Source organism: Tachysurus fulvidraco, chromosome 7 (genome assembly GCF_022655615.1).
Source record: "Tachysurus fulvidraco isolate hzauxx_2018 chromosome 7, HZAU_PFXX_2.0, whole genome shotgun sequence".
NCBI lineage: Eukaryota > Metazoa > Chordata > Actinopteri > Siluriformes > Bagridae > Tachysurus > Tachysurus fulvidraco.
Window position 1 is genome coordinate 13,390,265 of NC_062524.1, and position 23,210 is coordinate 13,413,474.

Here is a 23,210-nt window from a genome sequence, read left to right on the forward strand (position 1 = left end):
ACAATATAAGGACAGACTAACTGTACAAATCTTTTTTATGGCATGTGTGATAGGCATACTTCTGAATCTGGCAATCACAGTAGGAATTCTTACAGTTAAAATTCGTGCCTATACCCTACAATCAAACGACACTCATAATGACTCGCTGCCCTATAATATTTCTGAATCAGGCTCACGGCTCAGACGTAGTATAGGCACAGGTTCCGCCACTATGAGAGGACGCACAGTTTTTCAGGGGAAAAGCTCCTATCCCATAATGGCGGGAGTTGACAGGACATCAGCTGAGACAGCTATTGAAAGTCACATAAAGTGTGCTCTAGGATTATTCGCCCATGCTAGCAAGCACAGGAAAACATGGAATGACACATTGTACTTTATGATGTATTCTTTTGACTACACTGGTCCCTTTCCGGCAGTAGTATCAGACACGATACAGTGGGCGAAAAACCAGTCATCGTCACACTACACCCTGACCCTATAGATTCGAATTAAGCAACCAGGGCTAGCGACCCAAGATCCAATAACCAGCATTGTTGTCAATGGCCAACCTGCCAGAGGTGACGACGGTGGACATTGTAAGTTAATCCATGCCTTATGGTATTACAGTCTCCACGCGGACTCAATTTATCCATCCTCATTGAAGAAAACGTTATTCCTTGAAACATATGAAGTCTATGTCTACGTCCCTGCCTGGAGTCCTGGCTTCCAGTTTTGTCAGGCAGGCATTGATTTCTGGGCTAAATGTGGTGGTTCAGGCAATAGTAAATGCAAAAACCTGCCGCTTTAGGGTGCGGGGGGAGTACAAGGCACTTCAGGATTACGTTAAAGTGACCAGTATTAACCAATACCACAGCTGACGGCATTGAGGGAAACCTCTATCGACAGTGGCTGACAGAAACCGCTCACCAGGTTGCTGCAAACAGTACCTGTGTAATATGCCATGACCGGTCGAATCAAACTCCCTATGTAATGCCTACTAGAGGTGTGGATGAGTGTGATAAATCTCCATATAATGATACATATTTATGTCCTGCACTTTGCCTGTTGGGTTCAGCAGCCAGAACACATGGGCCGAAATGGATGGGCAACATAAGTAAATCATGCAGCCGGTAGCTGTGCCAATCCCTACACATATGACTGTTCAGATGCGGCCTAACCAGAAGTTTCCACTATGTATTAAGTCAAGAGGATCAGTGTATGTTGGTTTAATTGGATCCAGACTCCCACTGCTGGACGAGAACAATAGTGATTCGGACTGGAACTAGTTGCGCATATACAGGACTGTAACATATTGGTGTGTGTCCCTGTTTGTCTGTACCCCCTATGTGTGTATATCTTTTATAAGTGTTGTGTACACGAGGCACCACATTACTGGTGATGGCCTTAGTGCCTTAATTGTGACTGAATCCAGACTGACTACACACAAACTTTTCTGTACATATGTTACGTAATGGGTGTTGGTATTTTGTGTCTACTGGTCTATTGCCTGTCTGTGTTGTCTGTAAGGCTTTGTTGCAGGCTATGTTGAACCCGCGGAGTGACCAGAGACAAGTCCAGCGACCCCGCACTTGTGCCCAGTTAGAGGTGAGCCCACGAGGTGTCGCTTGTCGCCTCGACAACGCTCCCGGTTACTGCTACACGTGCATCCAACTGGACAATGAGACGGACCTGTCTGACGTCATCTGGGGGGACTTTGACCTGGGTGTAGCACCACATCGCACCTGGCTAACACCCCCCCCCCCCCCCGAAAAAAAAACTTGCTAACACAGTCTCCAACGTATGTTTGTCATGAGCTGAGTGAAGTTATGGTCCATGGCTTTTGACATGTTCTTACACATACAGAATAAAATGATGGCCAATGAAAATGAAATTACATCAATGAATTATAACACCAAAAGTGAATTATGAGAACAAGAACCCAACATGCCTCCACAGAAGATGCACTGTGGTACTGGGAAGCCCTGTCTGAGCCAGACGACAAAAGACGGCACTGTGTGGGTAGAGGAGGACATTGGAATGTCCAGTGCAGTAGCAAATCGCTTGTGCTTCACTGCGCAAGCTGGACCCTGGGCGACTGGGGTACTTTCCCAAGTAAGGAGATGCATTGCAGACATATTTGGTCTCCAAATCCGTGGCCATCCAGAACTTGATCCCAAATTTGTCTGGCTTGGTTGTGAAGCTCTCAGCACAGTTCTTGTTGAAGCATGTCCAGATGTCAGAGACCACAGCAAATTTGTCTGTTAGAAGGTGTTGTATAATTGAAATGAATCCATCTCTTGGCAATGTCTCTTTGAAAGCCAGGAGATTGTTTTGAAACCATTTTGACCATTTATAATGTCAGTAAATAATTAAACCTGTTTTTTCCAGTTCAAATTGACTTGAAAGTTTATAAAGTAAAAATTCTACAATGATCACCATTCTGTGTGATCAGCTTATATTTTGAACATTTTACACTTATGTCTATTTTGCCTACCAGATGCCATCTGATCACCCAAAAACGGGCTACACACACACACACACACACACACACACACACACACACACACACACACACACACACACACACACACACACCACTCAAAAACTTGGCATAATTTATTGTGAATAAAACTTCCTTTACACCTCTTATGCTTTTTATTATATTTAAGTTATAAACAATAAACCTCATAATATTATGCCATGATTTTAAGTAAAATAAGCAGAAATTATTAAATATTATTTTGGATAACCACTGGCTGGTGTATGTCAAACATCCCCAGGTCAAAGCTGACTGAAGCAACTAAATTCATGAATAAAAGAGAGAAAACAAATATGATTTGAATATGAAAACACAACATCTGTGTGTGTGTGTGTGTGTGTGTGTGTGTGTGTGTGTGTGTGTGTGTGTGTGTGTGTGTGTGTGTGTTTTTCATCATATTTTGCCCTCTGCTTGGCAAAGGCATTTCAAAAGTGAAATATTTACAAATGTGTAGCTTTTTTTTTTTTTTCTGGAGGCCTAATGAGATGCAATGCCCAATTTGTATGTGTGTGTGTGTGTGTGTGTGTGTGTGTGTGTGTGTGGTGTGTGTGTGTGGTGTGTGTGTTTTGGGTGCGTGTGTTAGTGGACATTTTAAGTGTGCATTTTTGTGTCAGTATGTATGTTCATTGTGCTGAAAAGGGCAAAAGTGTGACCAATTGCCCCACTAAATGTGGCCGGGTCAAATTGACCCGGGAGGACAAGATTAATTTTACTTGCAAAGTTCATAATTTGGAACAATCTTGGTAAATTTCAGGCAAATGTGTGGAAGGAAACCCAAGTTATGACACATTAAACTTTCCAGATGAGTCAAATAGACCCCAGGTCTGCACAAGGGTTGTATAAATATGATATGTACTATGGCAATGACAAACCTTAGCACACAATTTTTTATATAAATTAAACAGACTATTTTGTATAGATAGGCCTTGAAGGTTTCCGTCACAGACAGAGGTTTGGCCTGGCTTGGATCTGAGCTACTCTGAGTGAACAAATGCAAATGAGCCAGGCCTCACAGGTGATGGGGCCGCTTGCACAACAAAAGGAGGAGAACAATGGAGCTGTAGGGGTGCTGGTAGGTGTGAGGTCCAAAGATTTTATGCAAAATTGCGCAGGTTTAGCAAAGCTAGTTTAAGCGCCCCAGCTCGGTAGGTGACGTGAAACCGGAACCGAGTGAAGAACTGAGCCTGCCCGGGATTGAGTCTCCCGGCCTCCCTGGGTACCTCCTGGTACTGGAGATTCTTGTGGTCGGTGACCACGGTAAACGGGTGCTCTGCGCCCTCCAACCAGTGTCTCCACTCGTCCAGGTCAAGTTTTATAGCCAGAAGCTCACGGTTGCCAATGTCGTAGTTCTACTCCGCCTCTGAGAGCTTGTGTGAGAAGAAGGCGCACGGGTGGAGCTGTGGTGGGGTACCTGACCACTGGGACAGAGTGGCCCCCACCCACGTCGAGAAGGCGTCTACCTCAACCACAAAGGGCCTCTGGGGGTCTGGATGACGTAACACGGGGACGGAGCAAAAGCGCTGGCGGAGCTCATTGAATGCCCCCTGGGCCTCTTTGGTCCACTTCAGGGTCCGTACCTTACCCCTGAGGAGAGAAGTGAGGGGAGCGGTGATCTGGCTGTAACCCTGGATGAACCGACGATAGAAGTTTGCGAAGCCCAAGAAGCGTTGGAGTTCCTTAGTCGTCTCCAGGACGGGCCAGTTCTTTACTGCTTTCACCTTCCCTTCATCCATCTGTATTCTCCGTGCACTGATGACGTAGCCCAGAAACTTCACCTCCTCACGGTGGAACTCACACTTAGAGAGGTTAAGGTAGAGCTGTTGGGAACGAAGTGCCCCTAGGACCTCACATACGTCGTTATGGTGCTCCTCCACGTTCTTAGAGTAGATCAAGATGTCATCGATGTAAACCATGACGTACTTTTGTAGGTAGGGTCAGAGCACTTTGTTCATGAACCCCTGGAACACAGCTGGAGCGATGGATAGGCCGTACGGCATGACCCAATATTTGTAGTGTCCGGAGGGCATGATGAAGGTGATCTTCCACTAGTCTCCCCTCCTGATGCGTATTAGGTTATAAGTGCTCCGGAGATCGAGTTTGGTGAACACCCGCGCCTCCCTTAGGGCCTCCAGAGCTGCTGGAACAAGCGGGAGAGGGTAAGGAAGAGGAGAGATCTGGGTGTTCAGCTGTCGGTAATCTGTGCAAGGATGCAGGCCCCCGTCCTTCTTCCCCACAAAGAAAGAGCTCGAGACAGCCGGGGAGGATGATTTGGTGATGAATCCCTGCTGGAGAGCCTGCTGGATGTATTCCTCCATCGCCTGATGTTCTGGAGTGGAAAGGGGGTAGACTCGGCCCTTGGGCAGCTTAGCCCCGGGAAGCAGGTCAATGCAGCAGTCCCCGAGCCGGTGAGGGGGGAGACGAGTAGCCGTCTGGGCACAGAACACGTCCTTGAAGGCCTGATACTCCTTGGGGATCTCTGCCTGCTTCGATGTTGTGGCTTCTTCCACCCTGGTAGCACCTACCATGGCTTTGGGGACCCTTGATGGAAGCTGGGAGAGGTAGTATTCCAGGCAGTGTGTACTCCATCGCAGAACGTCTCAGGGGTCCCAGGAGCATGTTGGGGCATGTTGTTTTAGCCAGGGCCTTCCCAGGATCATGCTGACGGTTGAATCGTCGAGCACCCCCAGCCCCACCTGTAGAGTCACTACTGGCACACAGTACTTAACCCAGCCCCGACCCAGTGGGCATCCCTGGATGGTCTGGATGGCTAAGTCCTGGGAACCCCTCTCTCGGGGGAGCCGTAAGCTGTTGAGGCAGGCTTGAGAGATGAAGTTTCCTGCCGAGGCGGAGTCCACCAGAGCATCCACAGAGAGAGAGAGAGAGCGGGAGTTAGAAGTGTCACCATGAGTGTGGACAGAGTAGAGGTGTCTGTAGGAAACTCCACTGTATTCACCGCTGCATGAGCTGGACGCGTGGCGCATCTGGCTATGGAGTGGCGTGGGTTCCCACAATACAGGCATTTGCCAGAAGCCGGGCGGTTGTTCTTTTCCCTCCGGGACAGTCTCTGAGAACCCAGCTGCATTGGTTCGGTGTCGGAGGCGGTAGTTAGTCCAGGTTGGGCCCCTGGGGTTGGTGACATGGGGTGGCACGCCGCCAGCCGCTGAGAAAGGCCGATGGATTTCCTAGTGGAGTCCTCCAATCCCGTAGTGTCATCCCATATTGCCATTGCCTGTTTAATCTCTGGAGAAAGACCCTGCCGATATATCCCCAGTAGCGCCGACAGGACAGGAGTGAAAGCAAGAACGCTACCTTGGACCGCTCGGAAGGAAAGCACTGCAGCTGCATCTCCATGTAGAGGTTCACCTGGAGCAGGAAGCTGTGGCATGCTGAAGCTTCTCCCGAAAAAGTTCCTGCGAGCGCCATGGGACTGCCATTGATAACGAGGGGGTCAGGACGAGCCGCGGTGGATGGAAAAGCGGCTTGAAGCGCGGTGATGAGATCCCGAACCGGGTCGGAGGAGGTGCTGGGTCGGTTCTCCATCGTCAGGTAAGAGTGGATGGTCCCTTCCTTGTTGTTCCCTTTTAATTTTAGGTCCGTTATTCTGTTATGCGAGACACTGAGGCGGAAGCCGGAGTAAAAGCAAACAGAGTTTATTCAGGAAAAGCACGTAACTCGCAGTAACACTGAGTAATCCGGTGGTGCGCGGTGGAAGTGCGGCACACAAAGTCCTGAGTTAGAATGATGAGCAGTCTGTGTAAAATCTTGGGGAGCACTTAGGAGAAGCGCGAAGCTGAACATAAATGCACAGCCGAACCATAGATAATAACGGACGGTGAGTGAGGGTGAGAGAGAGGTATATATATATATATGGTTGGGTGATGAATGTGTAACAAGAGTCAGGTGTGAGTATTTAGTAAGCTGGCGAGCAGCTCCTTGCAGACGGGCATGCACGGGAGAAGAATCAGGGAGCTCCCTGACACTATGCATGATAATGTGTGTGTTGGTGTATGTAAACTATTGCTTTAAGTGAACCACCTAAAAGCCCTACACCCTAATCACTAAGCCATATACCTTAAACACTGAACCATAAACCATAAGCACAAAACATTGCAGTCCCTTAACCCTTAACATTAAACACTCATCTCTACAACATAAAAGCATTAAACTATAAACCAAGTCTCACAGAAATCTGCTCCAAAAATCATAGGGAAATATGTTTATTACAATTATTAAGTTTATTATGCTTTTGTGTTATTATGCTCAATGAAAGAATCAATTAAAGTTTTACTTTACAATTAAATCAGCCAAGACATCATTTTTAAAATTTGTATTACCTTGCATGCATGTCTGCTTATGACCAAACAAAATGTTTATTTATGTTTGTATATAATATAGTTTATATACATTTCCCAATATTTCCAAATAATTCCCATAAATTCCTGTAAATTCCCATAAATTTCCATAAATTCCTGCATATTCCCATAAATTCCCTTAAATTTCCATAAATTCTGGTAAAGTTTCCAATTTGCAATATTTCCAAAATTCCCCAGATTAAGTTCCAGTGGAAAGTTTCTGGAAATTTACCAGAAAATTACCAGAAACTTTCCACCCCTTTGCAACCCTATCAGTGGTACACAGTGTATCACACACGTGGGTGTGATGGTCAGTGGTATTCATTCATTCATTCATTCATTCATTTTCTACCGCTTATCCGAACTTCTCGGGTCACGGGGAGCCTGTGCCTATCTCAGGCGTCATCGGGCATCGAGGCAGGATACACCCCGGACGGAGTGCCAACCCATCACAGGGGACACACACACTCTCATTCACTCACACACTCACACACTACGGACAATTTTCCAGAGATGCCAATCAACCTATGATGCATGTCTTTGGACTGAGGGAGGAAACCGGAGTACCCGGAGGAAACCCCCGAGGCACAAGGAGAACATGCAAACTCCACACACAAGGCGGAGGCGTGAGGCGAACGTGCTAACCACTAAGCCACCATGCCCCCCAGTATTATCTGTATAAAAATAGACAATGGTTAGACCACCATGCGTCACACTATCAACAATAGCATAATCATTAACAGTCTTGTGCTGACAAGCAGTCTGAACATAGATTAACCTAGGTCAAAACCGCTGCCATCTTGGCACAGGGGTCTTCAAATTCATGGACGATGCTGAACGTTTGTGCTAGGTTTGGATGTTCAAACAAACGCAATCTAAAAACCAGACAGCAAGGGATTACACTTCAAAAGTGAGAATGTGTTTTATGATATTGAATGGTACGAAATTATATTTCTGGTTACGTTGGTTTGTTTCAGTCCTTGGTTAACGACCGCAGCTAATCCATGTTAGTTACCCTTTAGTTTTTGACAGTTAGGAAAACCAACAACGTTTGTAGATTACGAAGCTCTTAATAAGGACATTAAAAATTCACCCATACTTTTTTTGCTTAAAGGTGAAAAGACCCAACTTTATGTATGTTTTGTAAGATTCCCTTATCTGTCAAACATATTTTATTAGATTGTCCTGGACTTAACACAAGCAGAATGCTCTTTTATCAAGTTACTTCACTTAAGGACATATTTAATGACATTATGCCTGAAAAGGTTTTGGATTTTTTTTTACCCTATGTTAATTAAAATAAAAAAATGTATAATATGACTTGCTGTTTATGTTTGTTTTGCTTTAATTGTATTTATATGATATTTGTGTTTTTGTAATTGTAAATTTTTGCCTTGAAAATAGCTTTGATTGCTGACATGGCATTAAATAAAATAATCTGAATCTTTGTAGATTCCTAAGTGATAAACAGACGTCAGCATTATATTGTGAAAAAGTAGATTATCTTCATATCAAAACCTTAAATTTTCTCTGGACTCAATGATAAATACATGTCTGACCGTTGAAACGAACCAAAAAACTAGAAAATGCCATTCATGACGATTTATGGTGATTTTATTTCCCTTTGCCTACATTGACGCTGATGCATTAAGAGGAGGGGGTCCCCTGTACCAAGATGGCGGCTCTATTGACGCATTTGTTCTAATCTACTGCCGTAGCCAAGGCGACATCTAGGGGTAGATTCTATGGTGCAGTCTGACGTAGCAAAGAGGGGCGGAAGTTGTTGTTTGTGTTTTGGTTCTAAAAGGGAAGTAGAGAGAAGAGACAGAGCAAAGAAAGGGGACGAGTTCGGAGCTGGTAATTAATGTCCACTCACTGTAACGTCCCAGAGAAACACGCAATTATCCCCACGTCACGTGTCACAACTGCGTGTCTGCTGTCATCCAGGTAAAAGATATCATGGTGTTAATGTGGTGTCGCAGTTCAGTCTGTCAGGTTAGCCTGTTAGCATGTTAGCCTTAGTGACAGGAAATATCAGACCGAGTGCAGTGGATCTACACGTGATGTTACAGCGATAAGATAAGATGCGTGTTTACTCTGATTTGTGTGTGAAACTGGACGGTAAAGCCGAGAGAGCTGTGTGACAGTGCGATGTTTTTAATGGTGGCTGTGTGTCCTGATGCTGTGTGTCCTGATGCTGTGTGTCCTGATGCTGTGTGTCCTGATGCTGTGTGTCCTGATGCTGTGTGTCCTGATGAAGTGTGTCCTGATGCTGTGTGTCCTGATGATGTGTGTTGGTGTGTTTGTCCATGCTGTGTGTCCTGATGATGTGCACTGACCGTGTTCCAGCTCCATGTGTCCATGCTGTGTGTCCTGATGATCAGTGTTCCTGCTCTATGTGTCCATGCTGTGTGTCCATGCTGTGTGTAGAGGCACAGACCCACTCCTGATACAGCAACTTGCTTAAATCAACCTGATTGGCTGTTCTTGTCCATCTGCGTCAAGGATCCGTGTCCCGAGATGCCTTTCTGTTCAGCACAGTTATAAAGAGTGTTTGTTTGAGTCAGTGTAGCCGTTCTGTCAACTTGGGGTGTTTCGCTTTAACGTCTCTCTCAACAAGGTATGAACAAACTGACACTTACTGGATGTTTTAAGGTTTGTTGCACCATTCTATATAAACTCTATACAGACTGTTATGTGTTAAACTCCACAGGAGCTCAGCAGGTTCTAATGTACACAAACCAGACCATGTGGCACAACAATGCCACAGTCACTGAGACATTTTATATCTGTTTCAGATCCGGAGGAACGATCTGGAAAGCTTTTACAGGAAATGTCAGTTTACTTATCACTATCATCAGGACTGCACTTCTTTCTAACATTTGTACATATGTATTTATAGGTATAAGATTTCTCATTGCTGTTAAATCCCCGGAACCACAGACTTGTTAAACAGGATGACTTGTGAATTGGCTCATACCCTGTTTGCAACCTAATTATATCTTATTTACTGAAGCCATGAGAACAGGCTTTCTGAAGCAAACAGAGACACGTAAAAGCTTCTTGTTGTTGATATGTCGTCTAATTCTAAACAACTGTCCTGATGAGCCTGAGGCAAAACCTTAAATGCCTGAAGATTAAGCCTCGTGCCTCAGACTCTGTGCACTGTGATGCATAAGGAGAAATAATAGTAATTCCTGACAGTCCATGGTGGATCTCGATTGGTTTGAAAACGTATTCCTTGTGCTGATCGGCGCGAGTGTGAGAGATAGGATGATGTTGAGACGATCAAAAAGTTCATGGACTTTACCTGACAGATTTCTGTCTTTCTGACCCAGCAGGAGACGACTGACCCGTAAAGCTCAGCTCGGCGTGTAATGATGGACTTGTAGGTGAATTTGTTTCAAGTTTGAATTTCACATAGTCAGTGAGTCTTGTATTTGTACACTAGGGGGCGGTGTTAAATATCTTAACCCACAATGTACTGAAAAGCGAAACCAAAAGCTGAGCATTTGACAGGATTAAAGAGAACATACAGAAGCAGAGAAGTTTGTTTTTGCGAAATCTTTTTATTGCAAACAAAATCAAATAACAATACAGAATCCAATTTTGGTTTTACATGAAAAAGGAGTAAAGTAAAAGAATTACAAGAATAACAATAATAAAAAGGAAGTAAAAAAGGAAAATCAGAAAACAAACCACCCAGCACCCGCCCACCCCAGGTGATTTATACGTAAGCAAACCTGCCCTTTTTAATTATCGAGTACCAATAATTTTAATTTTACAAAAGAAAAGAAAACCTAATCCAGCAAAACCTGAAGTCCTATGAAATATGAGATAAACGGTTGCCATTTATGAAAAAACCTGGAGGTATTACCGCTTATCATATATTTAATTTTCTCAAGCCTAATAAAAACGCTGTATCCTTTAGCCAGTGAGATGGTGGGACTGAGGACTTCCACTGAAGAAGAAGGCGACATCTGGCCAACAATGATGTAAAGCTAATAACTTCTTTTTGCATAGAGTTTAACTGAGATGCTTCATCTGGAAGTCCAAATATAGCAATCAATGGGCAGGGTTGCAAATGTAGTCCCAGAATAGTGGACATCGTACTGAAATAACCCGACCAATAATTATATAGTCATGGACAAAAAAAACATGTGACTCGGGTGGCATTGTGCTCTACAGCATCTGTCACTTTTGTCATCGACATCTGGGTAAATTTGAGACAATCTATGTTTAGAAAAATGCACCCTATAAATGACTTTAAACTGGATAAGTGCGAGACGAGCATATGAGACATTACCAAAGCCATTTACAACACTATCCCACCACCCGTCCCCAAGCTGAAGTCCCAGGTCTCCTTCCCAAGCAGCCTTTGTTTTGGAGGTAGATTGGTCACAGAAATCCAGAATATGTCAGACTTAGTTATGAGTGGAGTAAAGTTCGCGGGACTGATTGTGAAGGGCATGTCCAGATGCTTAAGTTGCAAAGCAGTTGTGTTAATTGGATTACATTCTCTCTTCTGAAAATGTAATTTATATCCAGAAAAGGAGCTGAATGTATCAAGAGTGGACAAGATACCAGGTAGACCAGATACAGGGTCAGATATATAGAGCAACAAATCATCTGCATACAATGATAGCCTATGTTCGATACCGTTCCCAGTGACGCCTTTAAATGAAGTAGAGGATCGTAATGAAATGACCAATGGTTCAATGGTCAAGGCAAATAAAGATGGAGAGAGAAGGCAGCCCTGACGTGTCCCACGTTTCAATGAAAAATAAACTGAGCGCACATTGTTTGTTTGAATGCTGGCTTGAGGTGATGTATGAAGTAATTTCACCCAACTAATACATTTATTACCAAAATCTAATTTTTTTAAAACAGCAAATAAATACTCCCACTCTACCCTATCAAATGATTTTTTCGGCATCCGTTGAAATCTCAGGTACTGTTTTGGAATGTACTGTATGAATAATATTTAAAAGAGTGCGAGTATTAAAAAATAAATGACGTCCCTTAATAAAACCGTTTTGCTCCTCAGAAATAATGCTGGCCAACACTCTCTCTAGGCACAGAGCTATAGTTTTTGCCAGAACGTTTACATCAGCATTAAACAAAGATCGAGGCCTATAGGAACCACACAAAGTTGGATCTTTGTCACTCTTCAATAGAAGAGCTATCGAAGCTTGGGTCATAGTAGTTGGGAGCAAACCATTTTCCAAGGATTCATTAAACACTGAAAGAAGTAGAGGTGCTAATTTATTAACTAATTTTTTGAAGAACTCAATAGGATACCCATCAGGTCCCGGGGCTTTATTGGACCTCATCGCTTTAATCAAGAATTTTATTTCTTCAAGGGAGAGTGGGGCATCTAGTTCTTGTACACGGTAAGAATTAATGGTAGGGTTTTCAAGATTGTCCAAAAACTGATTCATAATAGCAGTATCAGCAGGAAATTAAGATTTATACAATGAGGTGTAAAACAATTTGAATGTGGCATTAATTTCTACTGGGTCTGTACCAATTACATTAACATGATTATTAATTTTAGGTATCAAATGTGAGGCAGATTGACGTTTCACTTGGTGAGCCAATAGTCGATTCGCTCTATCCCCATGTTCATAGTAAGTGCCGCGTGTCTGCAATAAGAATCGCTCTACTTCCTTAGCGGAGATGAGATCAAATTCTGGCTTAAGGTTAAGACGTTTCTTAAACAGTTTTGGGGAGGGATTGGATGCACACTCTAGGTCAAGGATACCAATAGCAGAAGTGAGTTCTGTAAGCTTGGCCTTATGTTTTTTATTATACTGTGAGGAGTATGAAATAATCTGCCCCCTAAGGAAAGCCTTCAGTGACTCCCAAAGTAAGGATGATGATGTAAGTTTGTTCTGATTAAAAAGGAGAAACTCATCAAAAGAATTAGACAGAAATTCACAAAATGTATTATCTGCCAACAATAGAGAATTAAATCTCCAAATTGGCGGGGGGGGGGGGGGTAGATCTCTTTGTGGACAGCTGAATATCCATAAATAGTGGTGCATGATCTGATATTAAAATACTTGATTAATCAACGGCAGCAACAGAGGAGTTCAAGCTGTTATCTATGAAGAAATAATCTATTCTTGAGTATGACTGGTGAACCTGAGAGAAAAAGGAGAAAAAGTTTCTTAATTAAAGGATTATGAACTGGGGGGCACAGTTGCTTAGTGGTTAGCACGTTCACCTCCAGGGTTAGCATGTTAGTGTTTAGCACGTTCACCTCCAGGGTCAGGGTTCGATTCCCGCCTCCCCCTTGTGTGTGCGCGGAGTTTGCATGTTCTCCCCGAGCCTCGGGGTTTCCTCCGGGTACTCCGGTTTCCTCCCCCGGTCCAAAGACATGCATGGTAGGTTGATTGGCATCTCTGGGAAAATTGTCCATAGCGTGTGATTGCGTGAGTGAATGAGTGTGTGTGTGTGCCCTGCGATGGGTTGGCACTCCGTCTAGGGTGTATCCTGCCTTGATGCCCGATGACGCCTGAGATAGGCACAGGCTCCCCGTGACCCGTGGTAGTTCGTATAATCGGTAGAAAATGAGTGAGTGAGTGAGGGAGGGAGGGAGGATTACAAACTCTCCAAGAGTCAACCAACCCATTCTGATTCATAAAGTCAGAAAAAGATTTTGACAAAGCTGACTGAAATATTGGTCGTGAACTAGATCTATCTAGGACTGGGTCAAGTACACAGTTCAAATCACCTTCAAAAATCAACAAATGAGAATTGAAATGATTAATGTTACTAAGTAATCTGTTGGCAAATTCAACATCATCAAAGTTAGGTGCATAGACATTTACCAGCAGCACCTTTGTTTGCATTAACATGCCTACAACCATAAGGTATCTGCCATTTCTATCAGCAATAACATCAGGTAGAACTGAATATTTTTACTGATCAAGATAGCAACTCCTCTTGATTTAGAGTTAAAGTTAGAATGAAAGACATGCCCTATCCAAGAAGCCTGCAGCCTACAATGATCTTTAGATTTGAGATGAGTTTCTTGCAAAAACACTGTCAGAATTAAGCTGTTTCAAATGGCTAAAAACTTTACCATGTTTAGATGGGCTACCCATGCCACATATATTCCAGCTAGTGAAACGAACAGATGGGCCTACACCAGGATTACCGGAATTCAACTTAACAGTACTCATTTAAGTACACATGAATTGTAACAAATACACACACACACACACACGCAGACCCATGAATATATACACAACCCAGAAAAAGATGAAAAAAGGGAAAAAAAGGGAATAGAAAGGGAAAAAAAAGGTCTCCAAAAGGGAGACAACTATACAAAAACTAGAAAGGTACATTTCCTAAAGAAAATGTGAAAGTGCTTGCACGTGGCAAGTTCCCCTCATCGTGCTGAGTGTTTTGATATGTCACATCTCCATGTTGTGCTAAATTTTTTATTTCGATAATTTTGGGGGCGGGGCTACATGTGACGTCAGTTCCCCTCATCGTGCTGAGTGTTTTATGTTGTGTAACTGAGATATGGCTTCTTTATATTGCAATATGGTTCGTAAGGTGCACTACATGGTTTCCCAGGGTATGGCTGCACAGTTACTGTGGTTATATTTGCAGACTAGTTTCTCACCTGCAACAAAAGAGCACACCTGAAAATCCATTTATCTTTTCCTGAAACAAGCACCATGAAGACCTTGAACTAAAGCATCAATCAGTGATTTTACTGGGAAAAAAGATAATCACGTTACAATAAGGATCATTAGTTCAAATGTAATGTATTAACTAACATTTACTAACCATGAGCAATAAATTATTGTATTTAGTAATCTTTGTTAAAATAAAGTTTATTCTTTGTTCATGTTAGTTCACAGTATGTTAAGTAATGTTAACACGGTGTTAATAATGTATTAGTAAATGTTGAAATTAACATGAACAAAATTAATAAATGCTGTAGAAGTGCAGTTCATTATTAGTTCATGTTAAGTAATGTGGTAACTAATGTCAACTAATGAACCTTTATTATAAAGTGTTAGAAAAAAAAAATACTGTCCAAGAGTGGATTCGAACCACGAAACTCTTGCATGCTAAACAGAATCGCTATCCCCTACTCCATTCAGGAACACGAGAAAACCTTTGCGGTTTTATGTATTAGTTCACTAATGTGAAGAATGGCGATTCTAACAGTACCCAAGCTTTATTATATTAAAGTCATTCTTATCATTCTTTGTGATATACATGTGTCATATGTTTAAAAAATAATTATGTTAATGTGAGGAGACCCAAGCTATATTATATTAAAGTCATTCTTATCTTAATCTGAATTAATGGGTGGCTCTTAAAAGAGCCGTTGCTGCTCTTAAAAGGACATTAGTTTAAAGTGAAATAAAAAATTATAAAAACTACACAGATAGTTGAAAACAACAAAAAGTTATACAAATGGAAGAAACAACAACATGTCAACTAATGAACCTTTATTATAAAGTGTTAGAAAAAAATACTGTCCAAGGGTGGATTCGAACCGCGAAACTCTTGCATGCTAAACAGAATCACTATTCCCTACTCCATTCGGGAACACGAGAAAGCCTTTGCGGTTTTATGTATTAATTCACTAATGTGAAGAATGGCGAGTCTAACAGTACCCAAGCCATATTATATTAAAGTCATTCTTATCTTAATCTGAATTAATGGGTGGCTCTTATAAGAGTCATTGCTGCTCTTAAAAGGACATTAGTTTAAACTGAAATAAATAAAAAAATTAAAACTACACTGATAGTTGAAAACAACAAAAAGTTATACAAATGGCAGAAACAACAACATATGTGACCGCCGTGCTGTCCAAGGCACGCCACCACTAGTTTTAAGCATTAAACCTCTAAATACACGGTTGAATGTTATATTGTTTGAAAGCTTAGACTCTCTGGTTTTTATTAAGCCCACACACAAAGCATAATGCGATTTATAGCCATCATACTAATTTAATCCAAGTTGATAGTCACCGGAAATAGGCGGCGCTTACCTTTCTTCACTGGGGTAATATTTTCCAAAACAAATGCTTGAAAAAATCCCCAAGAGTCTAAGGAATATGTAAGCCTTTTAATCCAAAACGCGTTTCTGACCGAAATGTGTAAACAACAATCCACTTCCGTCCTTTGTTTTTGGCTCTCACTTTATTTTTCAAAACAAATGCTTGTAAAAAATCCCCAAGAGTCTAAGGAACTGGAATATGTAAGCCTTTTAATCCAAAACGCTTTAATCCAAAATGCGTTTCTGACCGAAACACACAGCAGTTCATATATATATATATATATATATATATATATATATATATATATATATATATATATATATATGAGAAATGAAACTGAAGCTCACTGTGAAATATAGCAACAAGCTTTAAAGACCTTTACACAGATTCACTGGTGTCTGCTGCCCTCTTTTGGATGTTAGCACATCTACAGAGAGATTTTAAGAATTCCCCATTCAAGTCTATGGGGAAAAAACACCCCTTTGAGCTTCCATACTGGGAATTCTGGAATTCTGTTCGCTCATAAAACCTATAGCACACCTCTCCTCTATGAGCCGGTCGATTTGATACCTCATTTATGGGTCTAGGACAAAAGCTGTCCGGAAGAAGAAGCAGAAGAAGAAGAAGTAGAATAATAATAATAATAAGTATGCAAGAGAATAAGAATGTGCTTTGCAAGCACATTAATAATAATAAGTATGCAAGAGAATAAGAATGTGCTTTGCAAGCACATTAATAATAAGTATGCAAGAGAATAAGAATGTGCTTTGCAAGCACATTAATAATAATAATAATAATAATAATAATAATAATAATAATAATAATAATAAAAATAAAAATAATAATAATAAGTATGCAAGAGAATAAGAATGTGCTTTGCAAGCACATTAACAAGAGAGAAAAAACATTGATGCCACGGGATTGTGACATCAACTCGGAGAATAGCCTGAGTTTAAGCTGCAGTAGAGATAGATAACCCACAGAGTCTTAAAACTGAAGAGTAGGCAATTCTATTAATGTAAACCCCATTATATAAACAGGAAGTAAACACACACACTGATATTACCATATTACTGCAGAATAAAATGGTACCCACTGTTCATCGTTTTTATATACTTCTTGGCCTCTTCTGCAGAGACAAAGTCTTTTTCCACACCTTTATATGTAATCCGCAGTCGAGCCGGTCAGAAAAGACCATAACGAATCGCTTCCAGGCCGTGCAGTTGCCTCCTGACCTCAGTAAAGGCGGCTAGATCCCGGGCCACCTTGGCCGTGTGGTTGAGGAAAACAGACATCTTTATTTCTCCCACAGCAATCTTGTCGTCTCTCTCTGGCACACGGTAGAACATTCTCACAGTCGCAATAATAGTGAAAACTGGCAATAACAGTACGCGGTCGCTCACCGTGTTTGGGCTTCAGCTGAGAGGTTCTATGTGCATGGTCCAACAGCAGTGTTTCATCCAGTTTAAAAGCTTCCTTCATCAGTGTACAGACAACCATAAGTGTTAATGACGGTATCCTCAGGAATCCCGAATATCCTTTTATTCCGTCGCGGTCCTCACACAACAAAACCGTGGAGTTAAATGTGTGAGTTTGTTTTTAAGCTCAGCTACATCATCAGTACAGACGGAGAGAGAATCCCCCATTTCTCCCACTGTACCTCTGAGTGTAGCTAACTCTGCGTCTGAAGCGGCCTTATCATTCACCAGCTGTGTTTTTACCGACTATGGGTCAGCTCTAATAAATCATCACCCAGTGCCGCACGAAGTTCAGTTTTAAAAATCTCAGCAATGTCTCGCTTTAACTCCATTCGGGAACACGAGAAAGCCTTTGCGGTTTTATGTATTAATTCACTAATGTGAAGAATGGCGAGTCTAACAGTACCCAAGCCATATTATATTAAAGTCATTCTTATCTTAATCTGAATTAATGGGTGGCTCTTATAAGAGTCATTGCTGCTCTTAAAAGGACATTAGTTTAAACTGAAATAAATAAAAAAATTAAAACTACACTGATAGTTGAAAACAACAAAAAGTTATACAAATGGCAGAAACAACAACATATGTGACCGCCGTGCTGTCCAAGGCACGCCACCACTAGTTTTAAGCATTAAACCTCTAAATACACGGTTGAATGTTATATTGTTTGAAAGCTTAGACTCTCTGGTTTTTATTAAGCCCACACACAAAGCATAATGCGATTTATAGCCATCATACTAATTTAATCCAAGTTGATAGTCACCGGAAATAGGCGGCGCTTACCTTTCTTCACTGGGGTAATATTTTCCAAAACAAATGCTTGAAAAAATCCCCAAGAGTCTAAGGAATATGTAAGCCTTTTAATCCAAAACGCGTTTCTGACCGAAATGTGTAAACAACAATCCACTTCCGTCCTTTGTTTTTGGCTCTCACTTTATTTTTCAAAACAAATGCTTGTAAAAAATCCCCAAGAGTCTAAGGAACTGGAATATGTAAGCCTTTTAATCCAAAACGCTTTAATCCAAAATGCGTTTCTGACCGAAACACACAGCAGTTCATATATATATATATATATATATATATATATATCTATATATATATATATATATATATATAAGAGAAATGAAACTGAAGCTCACTGTGAAATATAGCAACAAGCTTTAAAGACCTTTACACAGATTCACTGGTGTCTGCTGCCCTCTTTTGGATGTTAGCACATCTACAGAGAGATTTTAAGAATTCCCCATTCAAGTCTATGGGGAAAAAACACCCCTTTGAGCTTCCATACTGGGAATTCTGGAATTCTGTTCGCTCATAAAACCTATAGCACACCTCTCCTCTATGAGCCGGTCGATTTGATACCTCATTTATGGGTCTAGGACAAAAGCTGTCCGGAAGAAGAAGCAGAAGAAGAAGAAGTAGAATAATAATAATAATAAGTATGCAAGAGAATAAGAATGTGCTTTGCAAGCACATTAATAATAATAAGTATGCAAGAGAATAAGAATGTGCTTTGCAAGCACATTAATAATAAGTATGCAAGAGAATAAGAATGTGCTTTGCAAGCACATTAATAATAATAATAATAATAATAATAATAATAATAATAAAAATAAAAATAATAATAATAAGTATGCAAGAGAATAAGAATGTGCTTTGCAAGCACATTAACAAGAGAGAAAAAACATTGATGCCACGGGATTGTGACATCAACTCGGAGAATAGCCTGAGTTTAAGCTGCAGTAGAGATAGATAACCCACAGAGTCTTAAAACTGAAGAGTAGGCAATTCTATTAATGTAAACCCCATTATATAAACAGGAAGTAAACACACACACTGATATTACCATATTACTGCAGAATAAAATGGTACCCACTGTTCATCGTTTTTATATACTTCTTGGCCTCTTCTGCAGAGACAAAGTCTTTTTCCACACCTTTATATGTAATCCGCAGTCGAGCCGGTCAGAAAAGACCATAACGAATCGCTTCCAGGCCGTGCAGTTGCCTCCTGACCTCAGTAAAGGCGGCTAGATCCCGGGCCACCTTGGCCGTGTGGTTGAGGAAAACAGACATCTTTATTTCTCCCCAGCAATCTTGTCGTCTCTCTCTGGCACACGGTAGAACATTCTCACAGTCGCAATAATAGTGAAAACTGGCAATAACAGTACGCGGTCGCTCACCGTGTTTGGGCTTCAGCTGAGAGGTTCTATGTGCATGGTCCAACAGCAGTGTTTCATCCAGTTTAAAAGCTTCCTTCATCAGTGTACAGACAACCATAAGTGTTAATGACGGTATCCTCAGGAATCCCGAATATCCTTTTATTCCGTCGCGGTCCTCACACAACAAAACCGTGGAGTTAAATGTGTGAGTTTGTTTTTAAGCTCAGCTACATCATCAGTACAGACGGAGAGAGAATCCCCCATTTCTCCCACTGTACCTCTGAGTGTAGCTAACTCTGCGTCTGAAGCGGCCTTATCATTCACCAGCTGTGTTTTTACCGACTATGGGTCAGCTCTAATAAATCATCACCCAGTGCCGCACGAAGTTCAGTTTTAAAAATCTCAGCAATGTCTCGCTTTAACAAACTTAGCAGTTGTTGGGTCACTGTGGCACGGGTTTTAGATGTCTTACCAGCCATGACACTATGTCCAAGTGGCTTAAAAAGGCTTTAAGAAAATATCATGGGGTAAATATATCAAAAAGATAATCTAAAATGGGATATAAAATAACAATTGCCATGAACTCTGCAGGAGTCTCGAATCACACGTCTTACTCCATTGACTGCTCAACAGTGCTCCAAGAAGTTCACAAAAAGTGTTTTTGTTCACTTCATTCTTTAATCTCGTTATATACAAGAAATGATCCCGTCAAGAAAAGATTAAACCTTCTGTCTGTCTACTGTTATAAGTTAATGGTGATATAAGTGCTTAACCCCAAATTTTTATTTCAGAAATTTATTAAAAAATATTTAGATTTTTAAAATGAAATAATGCGTTTCACATACATGTATGAATGAGCTTTTACGTATCTGATAGTTTGCCTGTTAGCACAGTTAAGAGTTGGTGATATTGATTTTTGTTTTTTCTCCAGATTATAATTTTACATTTTAAATTATTAAAATATAAATTGACACCTCCACCTTGTGTGTGTGGAGTTTGCATGTTTCCTCCCCCGGTCCAAAGACATGCATGGTAGGTTGATTGGAATCTCTGGAAAATTGTCTGTAGTGTATGTGTGTGAGTGAATGAGAGTGTGTGTGTGCCCTGCGATGGGTTGGCACTCCGTCCAGGGTGTATCCTGCCTTGATGCCTGATGATGCCTGAGATAAGCGGTAGAAAATGAATGAATGAATTAATGTATTTAAAATTGATCTGAACACGAACATTCCCAGCTTTGTATTGTCGTCTGTTGATGTCATTTTCAGTACAGTAGGTTTGAGCTGTAGGTGTAATAGTGTAGAACTGGATTAGAGTCAGAATCCTACACCTGTATGATGATGAGTGAGCTGAAACCTCCAGACTGTTGGTCTACATGAAAACTCCTTTCTCTCTCTCTCTTTTTTATAAAGCTCTTCCTGTAGCAGTACAGAGTGAGTGTTCCTGAAGAGAAGGGGACCTTCAGCTGTCATGGCCAATCGGGGAGCGGCGACTCGGCCCAGCGGTTCCAATGCGGCCAATAAGATCTGCCAGTTCAAACTAGTGCTGCTGGGAGAGTCTGCAGTGGGCAAATCAAGTCTCGTGCTGCGTTTTGTTAAGGGCCAGTTCCATGAGTTTCAGGAGAGTACAATAGGAGGTAAGGGACTGTGTGTGCATGTGTGTGCATGTGTGTGCATGTGTGTGCATGTGTGTGCATGTGTGTGTGTGTGTGTGTGTGTGTGTGTGTGTGTATGTGTGTGTGTGTGTGTGTGAGAGAGAGAGACATGTATGGGGTCAGAATTGTTTCGTTATTCTGAATAAATATACTATGATCCACAAATAAATATAAAGAGTTTCACAAATATTTTTTAAATCAACAAATGCACAATAAGCAAACCGTAAATATATGTTACAAATTTCACAAAAAGAAATGAAATTCACAAATAAATAAAATGGGATTTGCAAATAAATTTTTTTTTATAAATATATATTTAATTGTATTTATTTGTGAATGGCTTCCTGCTCATTTGTGAATCGCGTTCTGTGCAATTGTGAATCACTGCACGCATTTGTGGATTGCGTTCTGTGCATTTGTGTATTTGAAACATTTCTAACATCAAGACGTGCACAAGAATCCACAAATAGGTGGACTCCGCCCACCGTCTACTCCAGCCAATTGGACAACGGTCTCGTGGCGCTGACCAATCGAATCTGCGACAAGTGTTTTTGTTTTTTTTTGTTTTTAATCGTTTTACACTGTGATAGTGCGAGTAAATCAGAATGTGATTGGTTGGAGGTAGACCGTGCCACGATAAAAATTGCTTGGATGTTGGTGACAGGTCGAGGTCACGTGGGGTGTCAAGGTGTCACCACGTTAGAAGATGTGTAGAACATGATAAAATAAATACATAAAGCTGCAACCTTAACAAAAATTTTAATTCAATAAAATTGTATTTGTTTATGTGTATAGTGCTTTTAACAATGGACTTTGTCTCAAAGCAGCTCTCAAAGTAAAATTAAATGATATTTATCCCTTTTATTTATTTATTTTTACTCACCTGATTTTTAAGTAAGATTTGTTATCGGTTTTAAAAGTGGACTTTGCTCGTTTCTGCTTGTTACTGTGCACAGCGGCCTTCCTGACACAAATGGTGTGCCTGGATGACACGACAGTGAAGTTTGAGATTTGGGACACAGCCGGGCAGGAGCGCTACCACAGCCTCGCCCCCATGTACTACAGAGGAGCTCAGGCTGCTATTGTGGTCTACGATATCACCAATGAAGTGAGTCACTGGACCGGCGGTCATTATACTTTTATTGCAGGTTTTCTGATTCTTAAACAAAAGTGGTGTGTGTGTGTCTGTGTGTGTGTCCTCCTGCTAAATGTTATACACAAACTTAATAATTTACATCTACATTTCCAGCATTTAGCAGACACACTTATCCAGAGAGACTTACATTTTATCTCATTTTATACAACTGAGCAATTGAGGATTAAGGGCCTTGCTCAGGGGCCCAGCAGTGGACCGGTGATCTGATCTCACAACCTTCCAATAGGGATTTTGAAGGACAACGACACAATTATCTGTACAATCAAACACATCTAGCAATGCTGTCTCACTGAAATACCGACTGTTAATCTACCTTTTCACTTCATAGCCCTCAGTCTCTGCTAAGTCTTTAACGCCTTCTTTAACTTTAAACCTTATAAACAAGAAGTGAAGTGCTCAAAACCTGCAAAAAAGATCTGATTCATTGATCAAATGAATCAATGCTAAGCCGCGATACTAAGCGATGCTAAGCGATGACAGAGTGAATAAAAACATCTCATAGAAACTCCAAGTGTTTCCATCCTAGAGAGGATCTGGAGTCACACAAGTCTCTTGATAATTTAGTTCAGACCTAACAGTGACTGAGTTGCCACTCAAACAGACACCAGAAATGGATGAGTCAGCTGAGCAATGCTAGCAGGCTAAACGTGTCTATTATAGGCGGCTCCTCAGTAAGAACATGACACAGCTTTCTAGTCAGTTTCTCGATTATTTTATTTCAAATAAGTAGGTTTGTTAAAGCAATATAAAGTAGGCATGTTGGTGAACTAGCAAGATAAAACCTGTAAATTCTTAATTAGTTCACTAAGAAATTCTCTTAGACTCCTGCTGTCGTTTAACAACCAGCGAGGCATCGAGAT

At 41.3% G+C, this 23,210-nt stretch overlaps 2 protein-coding genes across 3 annotated transcripts in view; one reads left to right on the forward strand and one right to left on the reverse strand.

Annotated features, from left to right (window-relative positions):
- Positions 1–3,867: 3,867 nt before the first annotated feature.
- Positions 3,868–4,431, reverse strand: LOC113649588 (uncharacterized mitochondrial protein AtMg00860-like). Its single transcript, XM_027157456.2, has one exon. It carries the CDS (start codon positions 4,429–4,431, stop codon positions 3,868–3,870), a length of 564 nt encoding a protein of 187 aa, XP_027013257.1.
- Positions 4,432–8,607: 4,176 nt separating this feature from the next.
- The window catches only part of rab5aa (RAB5A, member RAS oncogene family, a), a 17,755-nt gene continuing 3,152 nt past the window's right edge, over positions 8,608–23,210 (forward strand). Inside the window, exons 1-3 of one of the 2 annotated variants that reach the window (XM_027157418.2) lie at positions 8,608–8,727; positions 20,953–21,176; positions 22,151–22,302. In XM_027157418.2, the coding sequence (XP_027013219.1) occupies positions 21,011–21,176; positions 22,151–22,302 (318 nt within the window). In that variant the 5' untranslated portion in view covers positions 8,608–8,727; positions 20,953–21,010. Of the gene's footprint in view, positions 8,818–20,952; positions 21,177–22,150; positions 22,303–23,210 lie in introns of both variants that reach the window. The other variant, XM_027157417.2, reaches the window with a different exon arrangement.

What these genes read in the sequence shown, in the direction of transcription:
- LOC113649588 (XM_027157456.2), bottom strand. Translation starts at nt 4,431, where the DNA reads ATGGTTTACATCGATGACATCTTGATCTACTCTAAGAACGTGGAGGAG.